Source organism: Mus caroli, unplaced genomic scaffold, assembly GCF_978045245.1.
Source record: "Mus caroli unplaced genomic scaffold, Mus_caroli_1 scaffold_18, whole genome shotgun sequence".
In the NCBI taxonomy this organism is placed as follows: Eukaryota; Metazoa; Chordata; class Mammalia; order Rodentia; family Muridae; genus Mus; species Mus caroli.
Genome location: NW_028227273.1, coordinates 13,854,273 through 13,873,468, shown reverse-complemented (window position 1 = coordinate 13,873,468; position 19,196 = coordinate 13,854,273). Strand labels below are relative to the sequence as shown.

Sequence of the window (19,196 nt, the reverse complement as noted above, 5' to 3'; positions counted from 1 at the left end):
CTGGTCAGACTAGCTAGTCTATTAGTGAGTTCCAGGTCATTGAGAGGTCCTGTCTCAAAGAAAGAAAGAAAGAAAGAAAGAAAGAAAGAAAGAAAGAAAGAAAGAAAGAAAGAAAGAAAGAAAGAAAGAAAGAAGAAAGAGGGTGGGTGGGCGGGTAAAAATGGCAGAGAACACCTGAGGACTGACACCCAAGGCACAAACACAAGATATTATATAGTTTTCTTTCTTGTGATGTCTTGATTTCAGATCCAGTTGGGAATCATTTCCTCCACTTCTGTTTGGTTTTTGAAGAGTCAGAGGGTGCGCTGATTCTTGTTTAAACATTTGGTAAAACTCATCAGCCAAGTCTTGGGCTTTACCTCATAGGGCTGGTCTCACTAAGCTAATTACTAACCCTATCCCTTTTCTTGTTATAAATACAGCCAGAATAGCTCACCTATGGCCTTGAGTTAGCCTTTGAGTTTGTGTCTTCCTAGGATATTTTTTTCTGTCCTATTTAATATTAGTTAGTGTTTGGCAGGTTTGCCAAGTATTTATTTCTATAAGATTAATCTCCTTTTACTTTATGATTTTTTTTTTAAAATCCACTTTGTCTTTTTACTTCTTGGGAGTCTGTCTATCCACTAGAAATTAATTGGCATCTGTGAGGATTCTCTAGTTAACAGCTGCTGCAGTTAAAGGGCTATAACACACACACACACACACACACACACACACACACACACACACACACACTGTTTCTAAGGTCAGTTTAATGAGATGCATTTATCCAGACAACTGGCCGAGATGACTGACCCAGAGAAGTATGTTTGGTTTGTTGCTGAGTTATAAGAGACGATAGATGCTGTTCATAGAATTTGGAAGGCTAGAAGGGAAGAATAGACACAAAAGCCAGTCAATGGAAGCACTGGGTACAGAGGATGAGGGGTGCACACGACCCCATGGCTACACATGGCGGTATCATATATGGGACCAGCTATGCCACCAGCTGAGGGGAAGAAAAAGTTCCTTTTCCATCACGACTAATGACTTTCTCAAGATTCATAGTTCAAGTCAATGACATTAAGGGATGACACAGCCTCTTGGAAGACTAAGTAAACGTATGTTCATCAATTATAATTACTTCCTAAACCACCGTGTCAACGTTGTCTAAGGAAAAAATGTCTTCTAGCTTCCAAATAACACACATACTAATGAATTTTTGGGAAAAACTTAATTGAGAGTTTGAAACTAGATTAAATTCAAACAGGGTGTTCAGGCATTCATTTAGAATTCTAAGCTGGTTTTCTTCAACCGTTTGTACATTTGAGCATATCTACCCCCCCCTCAATAGTTATGTGCTTAAGGTCATATGAACTCAGTGTTGAAAAGCATTTAGTGATTTTATATATATATAAATGCATATAAAATGGAATGTGATTTTAAAACTCTATTTCAAGCTTTTGGTTTTCGCTGCCATGAGTTGCCTCTGTTAATGACAGTAATCAAGAGATTCCCTGCTCCTTCCCCATTCAACCTGGCTTAGGATAAATTATTCTGCCTTGGGCTCCAGAATTCTATTACAAATGAAGAGGCTAGTAAATCTCATTTCTTCTTTTTTTCCAAGGTATTGCACAGCGATGCACAGCAATCAAGTACCACTTTTCTCAGCCAATCCGCTTAAGAAACATTCCTTTCAATTTAACCAAGACAATCCAGCAAGATGAATGGCACCTGCTTCGTAAGTATTCCTGGGAAAGAATTAGACAAAGATTCCCCACCACTCGAGTGCGTTTGGATAGAAAAGTGTGTATCTTATGCACCCTCTGGGCTCAAGTGAACTGGGCCAGACACCCCAGGCATCCGTTTGCTAGTCTGTAAACACCGTGTGTTTATAATTCAAGTGTGAGAAAAACCAGGCGTTAAAGTACATGACCGGACCAAGTGGCTGTCTACCCAAGTAGCAATGTTAACTAACGTCAGGTAACCGAACTTTGGGTTGTTTTTGTTTTTGTTTTTGTAAGTTTAATTTTTAATTATGTGTATTGTGAGGGGAATTTATGCAGGAGAGTTCAGGTGCCCTTAGAGGCCAGAAGTACCACTAGATGTCCCTGAAGCTGGAGTGACAAGTGGTTGTGAGCCACCCAACCTGGGTCCTGGGAACCAAGTTCAGATAAACAGAAGCAGTGTTTTTGCTTTAAACCATCTTCCTCTTCCTAACCCATCCCAGTCTCTTTTTAAAAACAAAGTTAGCAGCTATACGGACTTGACCTCAACACTATTCCTCAGTTGCTCTCATTTTTGCTTTTCCTACATAACATTTATTTTAGCTGCCGTGTTTAGCTCAGATCATTGCACTTTTGGCTGAAATATCTTTGTGAGTATATGACATAGCTTTCTCAGAGGTAAGAGAGTGCTCCTTACCTCTGCATCTTCGTGGAAAGAACTGCTCCTTTTCACTGTCAAGGAAATGCGAACGTCTGGATAAAATCGGACAGTTCAAAACTAAAAAGGGTGGCTATTTACCTGGAGGTGCTTCATTCAAGCGGCCTCGTGGCAAGTGGCATGTGACAGCAAAACAAGACACCATGTTCTTTCCAGTGTGGCCCAGAGTCAGAAGTCAGCATTGCCGTCTTTTCCAGAGTGCAAGCAGCAAAGAGTTCTGTGGTCGTGGTTTGAGATGGAGAAAGCCACTGTGGATACTGTCTTGTTCTTTGAGTAAATCGCCACATGGAATAAAGGGCTGTCTTGATTCCCACTACAAACGTGGAGGCTCATACATCATCAAGGTGGCATCTCATATGAATATTGATGACTACTTTAGGGTTTAGAAAGTCACTGAATAAGTACTGGGTAGTGATGGTGCACACTTTTAAATCCAGCGGAGGCAGAAGGATCTCTGTTCAAGTTTGAGGGCAGCCTGGTCTGTAGAGAGAGCTCCTGGACATCCAAGACTACAGAGAAACCCTGTTTCAAAAAAGAAAGAAAGAAAGAAAGAAAGAAAGAAAGAAAGAAAGAAAGAAAGAAAGAAAGAAAGAAAGAAAGAAAGAAAAGTCACTGAATGGATAAAATGTGCTTTATTTTCAGAAACCATGATAAACTTCTTCCAAGTTCTTTCTTGCTGGCAAATTTGAACAAGTACTTCTCAGTAGTACCCAGCTGAGTCTTATCTGAGTGGCATTCCTTCTTCTATAGGCATGTTTGGAGTTCTTTGTCTTGAGCGTCTATGAAGACCAGTCTCATTATTATCGACTTTGGTCAGATAGAAAAATCACAAGATCCTGCAAAGAACCTCATCTCTTTAACGCTACAAGTTTGAGCCTCTTTACCCAGCTAGGCAATGATTTGAGCATTAACCCTGGGGTGGGGGAGGGGCAGTTTCTAGTAGAAACATGGTTTTCACACTTGCGTGCCTGTTTCTAAGAGAGCCAGACTTGATGATCTATACCACATTTGCCAGTAAGATAACATGTCTGGAGCTGATGCCAGGCTCCTGTGGTTCATGTCTGACCTTTGAGTTTTGTGGTACCTACAGAAGATAGAACTTCCGAATCACAGTGCACTGGGATGTCACAGCAAATGATTTAGTCACTCTCCTCATATGTGGCCATGTCAAACTATTTATACCCTGTTACCAATACTAATTCAACATATTTAAAATTGTTACTATCCATAATTCCTTATTTTGCGATGTATATTTTCTCTTCTGAGAGGGAGAAAAAGCCCCATTTTAATTCAGATTAAAAGAATTTAAAAGCTCTGAGCTAGAAATGAGAATTTCCTTCTAAAGAGTATGGAAACGAAGTTAGGTGATAGCATGTGCCTTTGATCTCAGCACTCAGGAGGCAGAGGCAGGCAGAACTCTGTGAGTTTGAGGTCAGCCTGTTTGCACAGAGAGAGTTTCTGGACAGCCAAAGTTACACAGAGAAACCCTGTCTCGACAAACAAACAAACAAACAAACAAACAATCACACCCACACCCACACACCAAAAATCCAGGAAATAGGAAAAGCTGTCTGTGGCTAAGATGCTATGGCCAATATTGGAAGCCACTGTAGCCCATCTTCCCTCCAGGGCCCCTAAGTACAGCAGTAACCCATCCTCCAAAGTCCACAGTCTGCTGAGCACTACTGCATGTGTAGTTTGCTCAGACTTGTTGCCTGGCCTTAGGGGGCCCAGGTGGATTGTGTGTGTGTGTGTGTCTTGTTTTAAGAAGAATGTGTTGTTCCAAACAAAGACACAAGCAAAAGCAGGAAGGACAGAAAGAAACAGTGAAAAGTCAAATAACCAGAAGACAGGCAACCTGAGTATCACCAATGTGCTGTAAGGGGGAGACACCTTTTGGTATAAATCAGTGGTTCTCAGCTGTCTTCATGCTGCGACCCTTTCACACCGTTCCTCACGGGGTGACTCCCAACCATAAAATTATTCCCATTGATGCTTCACAATTGTAATTTTGCTACTGTTATGAATTGTAATGTAACTTAGGATATGCAGAATATCTGATTTGTGACCCCTGTGAAAGGGTTGTTTGACCCCCAAAAGGGTTGTGTCTCACAGCTTGGGAACAGCCGAGACAGACACTCTCAGTTAGGTGTATGGAGGGGACTTTCGCCTGGGTAAATAGGCACTCCGCTGGGAGACTTGTACTTGAGGCAGCGTGAGAGGGTGTTTATGCGCAGCTAGCTGCGCTGCTTCAGGCCCCTCAGGCTGCTTCCTTTCCTGTGGTGGCTGCACTTTCTCATGCTTTTCTTAAATGCTTCTTGAAAACAGACATGAGTAGCTGGGAATAAAGAAGACGAAGCTAATTGGCATCTGAGATGCTCAGACAAAACCCCGATTGGCCTTCCAGGCTCTTTCCTCCAAAGAGGAGAAGCCAGGTTAATAACAGCCACTGTGGAAGCCGACCTCCATCTGGGCTGCGCTTTGAAGGCTGCGGATGCGGTTCTTGAATCATCCCCACCTAATTTACTGTGCGCGGTGTTTGTTACTTGTGTTTCCGCTGGGGTTGTTTCCTTGTCTATTCTTTTTTTTTTTTTTTTAAAGATTTTATTTATTATATCTAAGTACACTTGTAGCTGTCTTCAGATACACCAGAAGAGGGCATCAGATCTCATTACGGATGGTTGTGAGCCACCATGTGGTTGCTGGGATTTGAACTCAGGGCCTTTGGAAGAGCAGCCAGTGCTCTTAACCTCTGAGCCATCTCTCCAGCCCCTTCCTCGTCTATTCTGTAGGTGTCATCAACTCCTCCAAAGACCCAGAAGGGTCCACTGGCAAAGGTTCCTCATCCCAGATACCCATAGCCAATGTCCCCACAGATCCACAGAAGCAGAGGTCCCTAAATCCTTCACCCTGAAGGCCCCATGCCTGCCGGGGTAGCCTCTTCACGTAATGCATATGGTATTCTTTGTCCTGTAATTTTTCAATAGCTTTCTTGACCCGACCTCTGATTTTTACAATCTGTTTCTGTTTTGAGATTAGATCTAAGAAGAATAACAGCTGGCTTCCTGGGCATGGCGGTGGCTGTCCTGCTGTGTGGCTGCATCGTGGCCACCGTCAGCTTCTTCTGGGAGGAAAGCCTGACTCAGCACGTGGCCGGACTCCTATTCCTCATGACAGGTAAACTGTATACCGACAGCCTCCTCCCTGTGGCACAGTACTCGGGCTCGGTCATATCACTATTAATTTTGGTTTCGGTGGTGAGGAGCGAGCAAGCAGAAGCTCATTCATCTTTGGTAGAAAACAAAGAATTTAAAGGGAGCAGAGTACAAAGGGCACTGGTCAATTTTCCCACAGTAGCATTAGTAGGTCAGAGGGAAGGGTCCTGCATTCATTCTCAATTGGAGTCGATGCTGGCATTTTCTGCCTTATTGCTTAATTCTATGTCTTGGGGAGAAAGGTCAGTAGCTAAAAGTCCCCTCATAGTCTATGTACCGGGGACGTGTCCTTGGCATTACTGTTGGAGAATTTCTTGTGTCAAGGGCTGCTCTTGGTCTTAGAGACATAGAGAGCAGGCAGCATCCCTGCCCATTTTTTTTTTTTTATTGTGGAGAGACATAAGAAATGATTTGTGATAGCAATAAAAACTGTGAAGAAGAGCGGGGTACAATTGGGTTGGGAGATGCTGAGACAGCAGTTTCTGAGTAAAATCACGAGAAGCGGCCAGAAGTCAGAAGACAACTTGTGGGCTGAAGATGCCACCAGCCCTGACTTCTGAGCAGGAGTCAGATGAGCACGTTCTGAGAAGGAAGAGAGGTAGGAGACAGAAAGGAACCACACAAAGTGAGAGCCATGGTCAGGACCAAATCTTTAGAGATCTCTTAATAAAGAGAAGAGAGAGGAGCATGAATTTAAAGTGAAAGTTCTGGAGACTGTTTAATGGAAGGATGACTTTACTTAAAACATGAGGGGTGTGCAAACGTGGCTAGATTTGGTTGGTTGTTGCATTGGTTTGGTTGGTTGGTTAACAAGTAAAGGGTCTTTTTGTCTATAAAAGAGTTGGGAGTTGGGTCAATGGCTAGCTGAAGGAGGCTGTGTTTTCAACCTTCACAGGAAGTTCAAGTGTGAATAATGAGAGAAAGCCAAATTAAGTTTCCCAACGTAGTTGTAGTCCCAGCAGAAGAGCCAACACTACCTCAGATTCTGGCCCAAAGACTCCTGGGGCTTCACAGTCAGTAAAAATTTCTTCCCCTTTTCTCCCCTTTGTTAGTTATACCGCAAGTTTTGAGTTCTAGCCCAATGTGCATCAAAGATGTGTAGGCTTTTCCCCCAACAGCTTTAGTTTTGCTGTTGTTTGGTTTTTTTAGATAAGATCTTGCTATGTAGCTCTGAAAAGCCTGGAACTTCCATGTAATACAGGCTGGCTTCAAACTTACAGCTTTCCTGCCCCTGCATCCTGTGTGCTGGAGTTCCCATGTGTACACTATCATGCCTGGTTACTCCCTCCAAACTCTGGAGAGGCCCCCATACCACAGAAGAGTTTTTTGAAGACCACCTTTTACTCTAGATGATTCGTGAATACTTAAAGGATGTTCAGAGTATGAAGCCATTGTTATTGTTGAAATAAATCACAAGGCCCCACAAAGTCAGCTCTACCAGTTCTCCTGCACAGGCCAAGGAGGTGAGTTTTGCAGAAAGGAAGGCTCACTCAAGTCCAGTGTCTGTCAGTCACACAGAAGGGCTGATAGTTTTCAGGGTACTCTGCTCATCTGTCACTTGAAGTGGGGCCCAGGGAAGTTCCTTTTGGTTTGTTACTGCAAACAACATCTTTACACTCCTTCCAGAACCCTGAGAGAGTTGACAACCCTGTAGATTCTGCAGGGTTAGGAGGAGGTGGTTAGCTGGAGCTAACTTAGCTGGAGCACCTCCTCAGCCATGCCAGGCAGCGAGAGCTCTGAAGGGTTAAAAGCATTGATTCTAATTAAGCAGGCTGTCTTCGCCAACTCTAGACAGCAGCCCTCCCACAGATTTTTGATGCTAAACTTAGCCCTTCTAATATGCTGGCGTCTTCATTCTCTGCCTGAACTGATTAGCCAGCCCTTCAGTGGAGAACCCCAGTGATGTGACAGTTGAGATGTTAGAGCAGAGAGTGTAGAACACAGTCTTCCTCCTCCTGCCATGTGGCACACAAGGCAGCCGTGATGACCTGCAGGCGAAACACCCACTTCTGGACTATCTGTCCGTGTGTATCTGAGAGCTGGGCTGCAGCACCGTGTGCCAAGACCCCACTCTGCAGCCTTGCGAGGGGGTTCCTTGGAGAAGGGGCTGGGGTGGGGACCCTCCAAGAGGCTTGCATTAGACCCATGACATCACATGCTCTGAGATTACACAGGTAAGCACAGGGTCAGACGTGAAAGACTGAGTCAGCGAGACCTCTTCTTTCCAGCCTTCAGCTCCTGCCCATTGCTAGAGCGTGCCATTTCCATTGCACTATGAATATGCTCTCCACGTTAAGTGAAACATCTGGACCAGGGAGACCACTGACTCAGTAAAGTGACTGCCTCTACGCATAAGGGCCTCAGTTTAATCCTCTGAACTCAAATAAAAATAGGATTCTGGGTCTGGAGAGATGGCTCAGTGGTTAAGAGCACCGACTGCTCTTCCAGAGGTCCTGAGTTCAAATCCCAGTCACCACATGGTGGCTCACAACCATCCGTAATGAGATCTGACGCTCTCTTCTGGGGTGTCTAAAGATAGCTACAGTGTACTTATATATAATAAATAAATAAATCTTTTAAAAAAGTAGAGTTCTGGATGCAGTGCTGTGTGTTTAGAATCTCAGTGATGGGGAAGTAGAGGCTTTCTAGGGATTGCTGGCCCGTCAGCCATACCTATTTGGTAAGCACCAGGCCAATAAGAGCTCTGGTCTCAAAAAAAAAAAAATGGTGAGCAGAGTTTCTGAGGATGACACCAGGGTTGTCCTGACACCTCCATGTACCCGTGCACATTCATACATTCGTGCACATACACATAGACACATAAATAACTGAAGCACTCTATTAGATGACCATAGTAACATAGCTGCAGTTGTTACCATTAAAGAGTTAATCCATGCAATATTATCAGCTTTAATATAATTTTATTTGTTATAGAGTTTTAATCTATCTTTTTATTACAGTGTGTGTGTGTGTGTGTGTGTGTGTGTGGGTGTGTGTGGGTGTGTATGTTGTCAGAAGACAAGTTGTTTCCTTCAGTTTTTTCCTTCCACCCTGTGGTTTCCCAGGATTAAACTCAAGCTTCGTAAGTGCCTTTATCTGCTGAAATGACTCCTTGGCACTTAACTAATTTTTTTTTAATATACCAGAAATCTCAAAAAATAGAATAAAGTTTGTATTCAATTCTCCTCCCTTGGTGCAGATCTCACTACCAACCGTATCCATTGTTTTTCATGGACTGAAGCCTTCTGGGAGAGCACACATAGGGTGTGATACTCTCCTGACAGCAGAGGAAGAGAGTGTCCAGGCAGCCCCCTCAAAGCATCAGGAGCAGTTAGCATCCATCCTGGCCCCAGCAGAGGAAGAGAGCGTCCAGGCAGCCCCCTCAAAGCATCAGGAGCAGTTAGCATCCATCCTGGCCCAGCCCTTCTTTTGCTTCAATGCATCTAAATAAAAGGAGCCTGCTGAAGTAGGTCTTATCCTGGAATGATCTAGGCTATCCATCAACTACAGTCCTAAACCATGGGCCCTTAATACATTATCTAAAACCCTGGGGACTAAGTGTGTTTTGGAATTCAAGACCTAAATATTTTATTTTAGAAAGAGAATATGGCATATATATTCTGTTTTATCTAGGATGTCAGCAAGGTTTGGGGCATTGTTGCAAAATCACATACATTAACATTTCTGCAACAAAATGCATAAATATCCACACTGAGCTGGATCAGTGGGGACTGTAATAACCTTACCTCAGGGAGGGGAATACTTTGCCTCTCAAGGAAATGAATGCAATATTGAAGAAAAAGATTAGATTTTTTTTTGTTAAGGAATTGCAGATTGTGTATCATTTCATTGTGTTTGTTTGCTTATTTTTATACATTTTCTCTGCCTCTAGTAGGCCTGCCACACCATTAAGTTCAGACAACAGAGATGAGGCCTTTTGAGTAATCTATGTGAAAAGGAGCAAGTCTGTTTTGCTGAAAGGGCAAGAAGACCAGAATGATGGGCAAGCTATCTGTTAAAGGCATAGGGAAAAGAAAATCGATGTTTATGCCTTTGGGTGTTGTAGTTGGTTATTTATCAAGCAAGCTAAGTGGAATGAAGCAACTTCTGCTCTTCAGCCTTTTAAGCACATCAAAGGAGGGAGGTCATAAAAGAATGAGCCTCGGTTACCCTAATTACATTTTCCTAGCTGGCCATGGGCACCTCGAGGTTTTAGGGCAGGAAATCAGGCTGATGATCTGGGATGGTGGCATGAATTTATTTGCTGTCCCGATCTAAAAATATCCCCTCCAGTCCTGCTCTTCTGTGATGTCATGGTGTGCTCTAATTAAGAATATCGGCAAAAAACCCTTTAATATTTTATAAGGGAAGTAGCCACATGCAGGGGTTATCAGGAAGCCAGTAATTATTCATCCTTTGAAGATATTCCCAACGATGTCCAGGAGCAAGCCCAAGACAGAGGAACCTCTCTCTCCTGGGGCCACCAGATAGGCTAGAAGGATTTGCTTGTTGGGGGAGAAGATGGAGGGAAGGGAAGAAAGGAGGAAAGACTGGAAAGCTAACCTCTCTCTCTACTGGATCCTCAAGATAGCCTGTAGCTTTTGGACTTCCTGAATGCAAGAATAACTGCATGCCCACTTTGTACCTTGCGTGAAGTAGGTTGCTACTGATAAACATCCAGTATCGTCTGAAGTAACCTGTTGAGTAGCTTAAGTCCTTCATGGGACAATTTGGTATGAACTACTTTTTAATAGAAAAAAGTTTTTAAGGAAGATGTATTTTTATTTTGTGTGTATAAGTGGTTTTGCCTGTGTGTATATTTGCGCAGTATACACATGCAGTGTCCATAGAGACCAGAAGAGGGCATTGGATCCCTTGGAACTAGAGGTACAGAGCCACTATATGGGTGCTGGGAATCAAACCCTGATTCTCCAGGAGCAACAAAAGCTCCTAACTACTGAGCCATCACTCCAGCCTCCACAAATTACTTCTTAAGAGGGTATTAATCAATTTATTGTAGTCTTCAGTTTTGTTTATCGGGCTTTCTTGACTCTATGAGCTTATGTCTGTTAGCCAATATGTCGAAATTACAGAGAATCCATAAAGTATCCACTATGTCTGCTTGCAATGCATGGTGGGACGTGGACAGAACAGTTTGGGTTCGGGTTCCTGAACAAGAAGATCACATGAAACTAACTCTCATCTAACCAGAACTAGGTCCAGGACATAAAGGATAGTAAGGAAGTGGTAATGTACTATATTAAGATAGTACAGGCTTGTAAGACCTATAAAATAATAGAAGTATACTCCATTCAGTTAGCAGACTCAAACACAGAAAATAATAAGGGATACGCTTTGTTTCCCATAACTTGTATGTTAAATTACAAGTTCCCAGAAACTCAGAGTGTGACTTAACTGGGAAACAGGGTTTTTAAAGAGAAACTCACGGGGGCTGGTGAGATGGCTTAGTGGTTAAGAGCGCCGACTGCTCTTCCAAAGGCCCTAAGTTCAAATCCCAGCAACCACATGGTGGCTCACAACCATCCATAACAAAAATCTGATGCCCTCTTCTGGAGTGTCTGAAGACAGCTACAGTGTGCTTACATATAATAAATAAATAAATATTTTTTTTAAAAAAGAGAAACTCACAGTAAATTAGGGCAGTATATTGTGTCTTAAGCCAGTATGGATAGTGTGGGTCATAGAGTAGGGGATTTGAAGAGTTACTTGTGAAGACATGAGGAGAAGGCAGCCATGTCCAAAGTGAGGTGGGTTCAGAGGCAAACCATCATGTTGTTGCCTTGAACTTAATTCACAGCCTCTGGAATTCTAAGAAAACAGCTTTTTTTTTTTTTTTTTTTAAAGTCTCCTTGTCTGTAGTACATTGTTATGGTACCTTTACCTAGCCCATGCACTTGAACATGGTAAGATGTGTGGGGGGCCTAAGAGATATCATCATATAAAAACTGACCTAAACCATGGATCTGGCTGCAGTTGGCATGTCTTTATTATTGAAATATTTTTTTTTCCTAGAGTAAGCAAATTTAGGATTTGTTTGTTTGTTTCAAGACAAGGTCTCACTATGTAGCTCTGTGTGTCCTGGAACTCATGTATATATACGAAGCTGGCCTCAGACTCACAGAGGTGTGGGGCATTCCATTGCCTCCCACGTGCTGGGATTAAAAGTGTGTGCCACTATGTCCAGGGGGATTTTTCTTTTAGTAGTAGCTTGAGCAGGACAAGTTCTTTTTTTTTTTTTTTTTACATAATCTTGTAGTAAAAGCTTGTGTTCTCTCAGTACATTTCCATTGCACCAAGAACAGCTATAGCCACCAGGCATTTGCAGGTGTCCTCAAGGATGTGAGGGTCTGGATGGATGGAACAGCTCTTCTTGTTCATCTCTCTTCTTCTCCCCTGTCAACCAGAACAACTCAGAGGAGCTTTTAGAAGTAGGGAAGGCACAGCCAGAGGGTCTCAACATCATGGTGGTTTGCCTCTGAATCCACCTCACCTTGGATGAGCTTGGAGGGCTTGTGAGAAGAAGGAAGAGCAGACAGGGGGCACATGGATGGGCGGGCCACTTGGCCTGCTCTCCCTTACATCATTTCACGAGAGACATCAGTTTGAGGAATACCTCTTCCGAAAAGGACCTGAGTAGCTGGGACATATGTATTTTCATGATAGGCTAAATAAAAGCAAGAAAGAGAAAATAAGAGAAAGGGACAATTCAATTTGCAAAGTGTCTTAGCATTCTGTCAGTATGACAAAATACTTGAAAAAGAAGAAAAGTTTTGGTTTTGTCTTAGTGAGGGTTTGACTGCTGTGAACAGACACCGTGACCAAGACAACTTTTATAAGGACAACATTTAATTGAGGCTGGTTTCCAGTTCCGAGTTTCAGTCCATCATCATCAATGTGGGAGCATGGCAGCATTGACGTAGACATGATGTAGAAGGAGCTGAGAGTTCTCCATCTCCATCTGAAGGCAGCTAGGAGAAGACTGGCTTCCAGGTAGCTAGGATGAGGGTCATAAAGCTCATGCCCACAGCGACACACCTACTCCAACACGAACACACCTCCTAATAGGGCCATTCCCTGGACCAAGCCTATCCAAACCATGACAGTTTTGTTTTGTTTTGTCCTTGGGTTCATGGTTTCAGAGTTTTAATTCATGGTCTCTTGGCCCCGTTGTTTGGGGCATATAGACAGAATGAGCACATGGCATTCCAACAGCCCCTTAAGAGTATACCTCAGGTGACCTGACTTTCTTCTACCAGTTGCCAAAGGTGCCTCTGCCTCCCAGTCACTCTCACTGTTACATGTAGTAACAAAGTGGTCATCCCCAGAAAGGAGGCTGACACATAACCACCTGCTGTTCTCCTGCCGGCTACTCCATTTTATTATTATAGTTAACATTTGGTGCTGTGATTCAAGATCTGGAAAAAGAAGCTAACGTTAATTCCCCTCCCCCTCCCCCACCCCCACCACTGTCTTCCCTTTTCTCCTGACTTGGCTCATGGGATAATTATGTGTCAGCTTCCTTTCTCAGGCCCACCACTGACACACAGTTATTATTCTTATATTGAGCACTCACAAGCAGATAAACAAAGCTTTGACACATGGCCTTTGACAGACATTTAAGCTACCAACCATAACAACACAAGTTGGATCTGAGAGTGAGGGTGGAAACTGAAAGCATGCAAACATAATCTGTATTTTGCCCACTGGACTGGGGGAAGGGAGAACAGATTTTAGCTTTAAGGAGCTTCCGACCCTGCCATCTTGGAGAAAGAACGAACTCCAGTTAGAGACACTCCATACAGTGTCCCTGAGGTCTGCACTCACCTAGGGCCCAGGAAATACTCATTCAAGGCACAAGGCAAATAGAAACCTTCTCTCTGGTCATGTCTTCACCTTTTCTTATCCAGCACGAACATGGGGTGTGATAATAGAATGCATCACTCCAAAAACAGTTTCATAGAGTTGGTAGAAGGTAGGGGCGTTCATAAAAAAAAAATCAACATTTATTCAGAAAGCAACAGATGCAAGCTGTTGCTTTTTTTTCTTTTTGAGCTTAGTTTCCTAACAGTGCTGTAGTCACGAAGATGTCTTAGAAAATAAACTTATTCCGGGTCTTATTTTGGATTAGCAGAATTATGAGCGTTTGACACCATAAGAGACTTGTGTTGTTGCTAAGCCCTGTGCTACACTAAGACTCAAAGGAACACTCGGCGATATCAGGGTCACATAGAGCTGAGACTCGAGTGAGTGGTTCTTGCAGCCCAGCCCTGTGTGTTTTGCCATCAAAGCATGCTTGGGAAGTCTAAGTTGAACTGAAGCTTTCAGAGGTCATGAAGACTGCACTGCTGGTAAAAAGGCTGCTTTTAGGCAGTCAGCTGTATGCAGACATCGGAGAGTGAGCTGAAGTGGGTTTTCCCTGGGCCATTGTTCCACCATGATGGTCTACCTGTTGATTCTCCAGAGATCAATTCCCCCCAACCCCCAACAGCCGTATTGTTTTAGCATTCCTTTAGGGCCTTGCTGTGCACAAACATGGCTTTTCTTGTCAGCGCAATCATGTGCACAGATGTAAGGACGGCTCTTTACAGGGCTTAGTAAAAGCAGGGATGTATTCTTTTAAATGGTCTATTCCCTGATAAAAAAGAATGATTTCCATCCTAGTTTCCCTTGTGGACAACTCCATTGGTACATCTGCTGTTTAAGAAGAAGAAGGATAAGGATAAGGATAAGGATAAGGATAAGGAGAAGGAGAAGGAGAAGGAGAAGGAGAAGGAGAAGGAGAAGGAGAAGGAGAAGGAGGAGAAGAAGGAGAAGAAGAAGAAGAAGACGAAGAAGAAGAAGAAGAAGAAGAAGAAGAAGAAGAAGAAGAAGAAGAAGAAGAAGAAGAAGAAGAAGAAGAAGAAGAAGAAGAAGAAGAAATGGCAGAAAGAAGTCAATAGATATTACTTTATCCAGTTCAGAAAAACAAAATCATTTATTTTAGAGATTAGAATGAAAGCCAGGCAAAGAGTAGGAAATAGCAAATTATCTCAGATAGAGCACTTTTGTTTTTTTTTTTTATTAAAAAACAAAACAAAACAAAGAAATAAAAAACCCAGACTATTTATTTTCCAAGTGCACATCTGGAGGAAGATTTAAGTAATATTCCCTAGCATGATGCGGACGAAGCCGGAGCCCAGAGCTTGTGAAGTGGCGCCAGGGTGATCGTCATCGTCCCGGTTGCTGCCTGCTCCCGGCTTGTTTCTTCACTAGTGGCTTTGATCTCGGGAGCTGCAGATTAAAACAGAGGTTGGGCTCTGGCTTCTTTTTGCCTCTATCTTTTCAGTTCTAAGATCTGTGCCCCGTGTATCCCCAAGGGTATGGAAAGCCATTTTCTAGCAAACAGATGCCACTTCCTTTGTCCACAGGGATAATCCAGGGTGTGATGAGGGACTCCATGGGGTTAAGACATTCTGACACTTGATTTGATGCCAGTTTCTGTCTTCATTTGTCTTATTTCATGAATTCAACAAACACACTGTTCTCATCCTTTGCCCACCCTGATAAATTGTCCCTAAGGGATCATCTCTTGAGCACTAAAAAGCTCTTTTATTGAGGTTCTGGTCTATGGTGTATGCGTGTGTGTGTGCGTGTGTGTGTGTGTGAGTGAGTGTGTGTGTGTGTGAGTGTGTGTGTGAGTGTGTGTGTGTGGTGTGTGTATGTGTGTGTGTTGTGTATGGTGTGGTATGTATATATATGTGTGTATGTGTGTGTGTGTGTGAGTGTGTGTGTGTGTGGTGTGGTATGTGTATATATGTGTGTATGTGTGTGAGTGGTGTGTGTGTGTGTGTGTGTGTGTGTGAGTGTGTGTGTGTGGTGTGGTATGTGTATATATGTGTGTATGTGTGGTGTGTGTGTGTGTGTGTGTGTGCACATGAGTGTGCTTGCACACGTGCATCCTTACATGTTGGAAGTCAGATGGTAACCTCAGGTGACCAGTTTTGTGTTTTGTACTTTGACAGTGTCCCTTACTGGCTTGGTGAGCTAGGCTAGCTGCCTAGCAAGCCAGAAGAATAGCTCTCTGCCTATCTTTATCTATTTAGAGCTGTGATTTTTAAGTAGGTGGCACAGGATTGACTTTTTATGTTGGTATCAAACCAAGACCTTCATGCTTGCAAAACAAGAACTTTATCAAATGACCTTTGTTTTGTCTGTCCAATCCTGATTTTAGTGTTTTTGAATGACAATTATTTATATACATATTGACATAATAAGGTAAATTTTGGCATATATATCACGTATGTACTATATATATTATATATATGCATATATATGTATATGTGGTATATATATTTTTTCTTACCGCTCAAATTAATTAAAATTTGCATGATTGAAGTGAACAGTATCATTACTAAGATATTTACATCAATCCCAAATTCCTAGACTTAATTTATAGTATTTGGAAGTATTCATTATTTTATTTTTTTTTAATTGCTGAAGGTCTATCCTCCAAAAAGTGGTCACTTCTAATAATTCATGTAGCTTTACAGGCAATATGGTGAATATAATGATCATCGTTAAAATAGGATAATATATTTGTATAATGATTGCAGCTATATGAAAACATAGGTCTGGTATAGAGCAAAGAATGTGTTTGTTTTATGTTAGATTTGAGAGATGTTAGATTTTTATTCCACTAAAAACAGAATTGTTGAGAGATGGAATGTCACTCCGAAAGTAGGGTGCTTGCCTAATATGTCAGAAGCCCTGGGTACAGTCTCCAGCATTACCTAAAACCAGGCTTGGTGGTACAAGCCCTTGATCCCAGCACTCCAGCAGTGGTGACAGGATAGATGGTCAGACACGCAAGGTCATCCTCCTGACTTGTGAGTTCCATGGCAGCCTGGGCTAAAAGAAACAGTGTCACAGAAAAACAAACAACAAACAACAACAAACGATGGCCTGGCAGACAACAACATTGTTAGCATGCTGGTTTTCTTGAGAACTGGAGTTTAATCCCCAACGCTGGGGAGACAGAGAAATGGATGTCTGGGGCTCACTATCCAACCAGCTTGCTCTACCTGGTTGAGCTCCCGACTTGCAAGAGACCCTGTCTCAAAAAGAAACGGTGAGAGCATCTCAAGATGACATGAAATCATCTTCTGCCCTTCATGCATACTTGCTCATGTACGTGTGCCAGCACATAGACACTCATACATGAGTACACACGTACACACACATACAAACACAGGGAAAACCAAAGACCAAAGATTTTTTTATTAAACTATTATTTTCAATTATTTATTTTATGTAAATAAACACACTGTAGCTGCCTTCAGACGCACCAGAAGAGGGCATCAGATCCCATTACAGATGGTTGTGAGCCACCATGTGGTGGCTGGGAATTGAACTCAGGACCTCTAGAATAGCAGTCAGTGCTGTTAACTGCTGATCCATCTCTCCAGCCCCCCATTATTAAATTATTTTTAAAAACTAAAAACAAAACCAAATTGAAACATGCATAGTTACTTAAACTAGGCAAAACAAATTTGAATGATTCAAGTCATCAGAATTTTCACTGGTCTTAAGTCACAGCTTCTTGAATGAATCTATTCAAGTCAAAGAATCCCAGGTGTCCCTGGATTTGGAGTGATCTGAGCTGTATAGGCATTTGCCTGGTTATCAGCAAAGCCCAACTGACCATTCTGTTCTCTTGTGTCCAGGGATATTTTGCACCATCTCGCTCTGCACATACGCTGCCAGTGTCTCCTATGACTTGAACCGGGTCCCGAAGCTAATTTACAGCCTGCCTCATGATGTGGAACATGGCTACAGCTGGTCTATCTTTTGTGCCTGGTGCAGTTTAGGTTTTATCGTGGCAGCTGGAGGTCTCTGCATCGCTTATCCGTTTATTAGCCGGACGAAGATTGCACATCTAAAGTCTGGCAGGGACTCCACGGTATGACGGTCTGCACCGAAGAAGGCCCAGCTACAGAGCAGAGCAGCAGAGTGGGTCTGAGTTCCATTAGGAGCAGAACTGAGTTCACAACAGGGTTCCAAGCACAAAGAGGTCTTTTACATTCCAACCTGTTGCCTGCAGCCCTTTCCGGATGACTGACAGGAAACCGTGCAGAACTTCCCGACCTTCTGAAGGACAAGACAACTGTGTGTTCAAGTACTTTACTGACTATGCTCTGATTGGGCCAAGGGAAGAATTGCACTGCAGGACATTTGTAGGCATCAGAAAAGAGGAACAGCGATGGAAAAAAAATTTGTATGATTTCCATTTATTTCAGAAAGTTTGTATATATCGATTACCAGAGAGTCGTTTCTATTTGCAAGAGGATTCATAACAAAACGAGTATAATTTTCTTGTCACTGTGCCAGGCTTGTTGGATTTTAATGCAGCATCTTCAGAACTCGTCCTGATGGTGTCTTGTTGTGTCAGCACCTGAGATCTGTGCATTATTTGTGAATGTTCCTTGTCACAAGAGGATTCTCCTTCTGTTGCCTTATTATTACTTTTAACGAATTGAAGTCCACGCTCTGTCTTTGTCCTGGAGTTCAAACGCGTAAGAAGAACAGACCAACCATGTAAGAGCTGATCCATAACGCGATGCGGCAGCATCATTTGAAGTCTTCTCTGTTGTTTGGCTTGTGTCTCTTTGTTAACTGGATTTCTGCATTAAATGACTGCCCCCCTTGTTAATTTAGCTGTGCCTTTTTTTTTTTCTGTCTTTTAGCTGGGTCAGCAAGTCTTTCCTAGATATAGGTCAGCTGAGAACTCTGTTTTGTGAACTATGTTTTACTTTCATTTATTATTTTTGTTTGTTTCGTTGTTTGGTTTGGTTTGGTTTTTCAAGGCCAGGTCTTTCTATGTAGTATGACCTCCAACTCACTGTCTAACCCAGGCTGGCCTTGAACTTGGAAGAATCCTCCTGCTGGGCTTTCTGAGTGCTAGGATTACAGGCATGCGCCACCATGCCCAAATTACACTAAGCCTAATTGCTTTATGTGATTAAGCTGGTCATTACTATTTATCTTTTTGTAGCAATTATACATTTGCTATTGATAGAAGACATTGTTTTCAAAAATGTCAAATATTAGGTTTTAAATTTCATTATCATATTTAAGTCCCCACCCATTTACTGCCTGTCTGGTGTTTGTTCAGTGATACACATGAGCCTTGCTTGGCCTTATGGGGTTTTAAACTTCACGTAGCTGCACAACAGAAACACCTGGAAAGTTCTCCAGCAGGACAGGAAATTTAAGGTTCAAAGGTAAGCATTAGCTTGAATTAACGAAACCAAACCAAATCAAGCCAACACCCAGAAGTCCTGACTGGCATCTAAGACTGAGAAAAACCACCATTTGGATGAGAATGTGTCTTCTTTCCTAAGCTACCAAGCTAGCTACTAACAGCTAAGCGCTGACTCTGAGCCCCCGAGCTGGGCTGTGCTTGGAGTCTTTCCAGATGTGACTTTATCCATTACTCTCAAAAGCTCTGCCAGACCGGGACTGTTTCAGGGAAGCTCAGGACCAAGAATGAGAACATTT

General features: G+C 42.7%; 1 protein-coding gene across 1 annotated transcript in view; it reads left to right on the top strand.

Moving 5' to 3' along the window:
• The window catches only part of Tmem178a (transmembrane protein 178A), a 57,792-nt gene extending 39,440 nt beyond the window's left edge, over positions 1-18,352 (top strand). Inside the window, exons 2-4 of the mRNA XM_021149989.2 lie at positions 1,607-1,720; positions 5,464-5,601; positions 17,363-18,352. Coding sequence (XP_021005648.1) covers positions 1,607-1,720; positions 5,464-5,601; positions 17,363-17,604 — 494 coding nt within the window. The 3' untranslated portion in view covers positions 17,605-18,352. The remainder of the gene's footprint in view (positions 1-1,606; positions 1,721-5,463; positions 5,602-17,362) is intronic.
• The last annotated feature ends 844 nt before the right edge of the window (positions 18,353-19,196 follow it).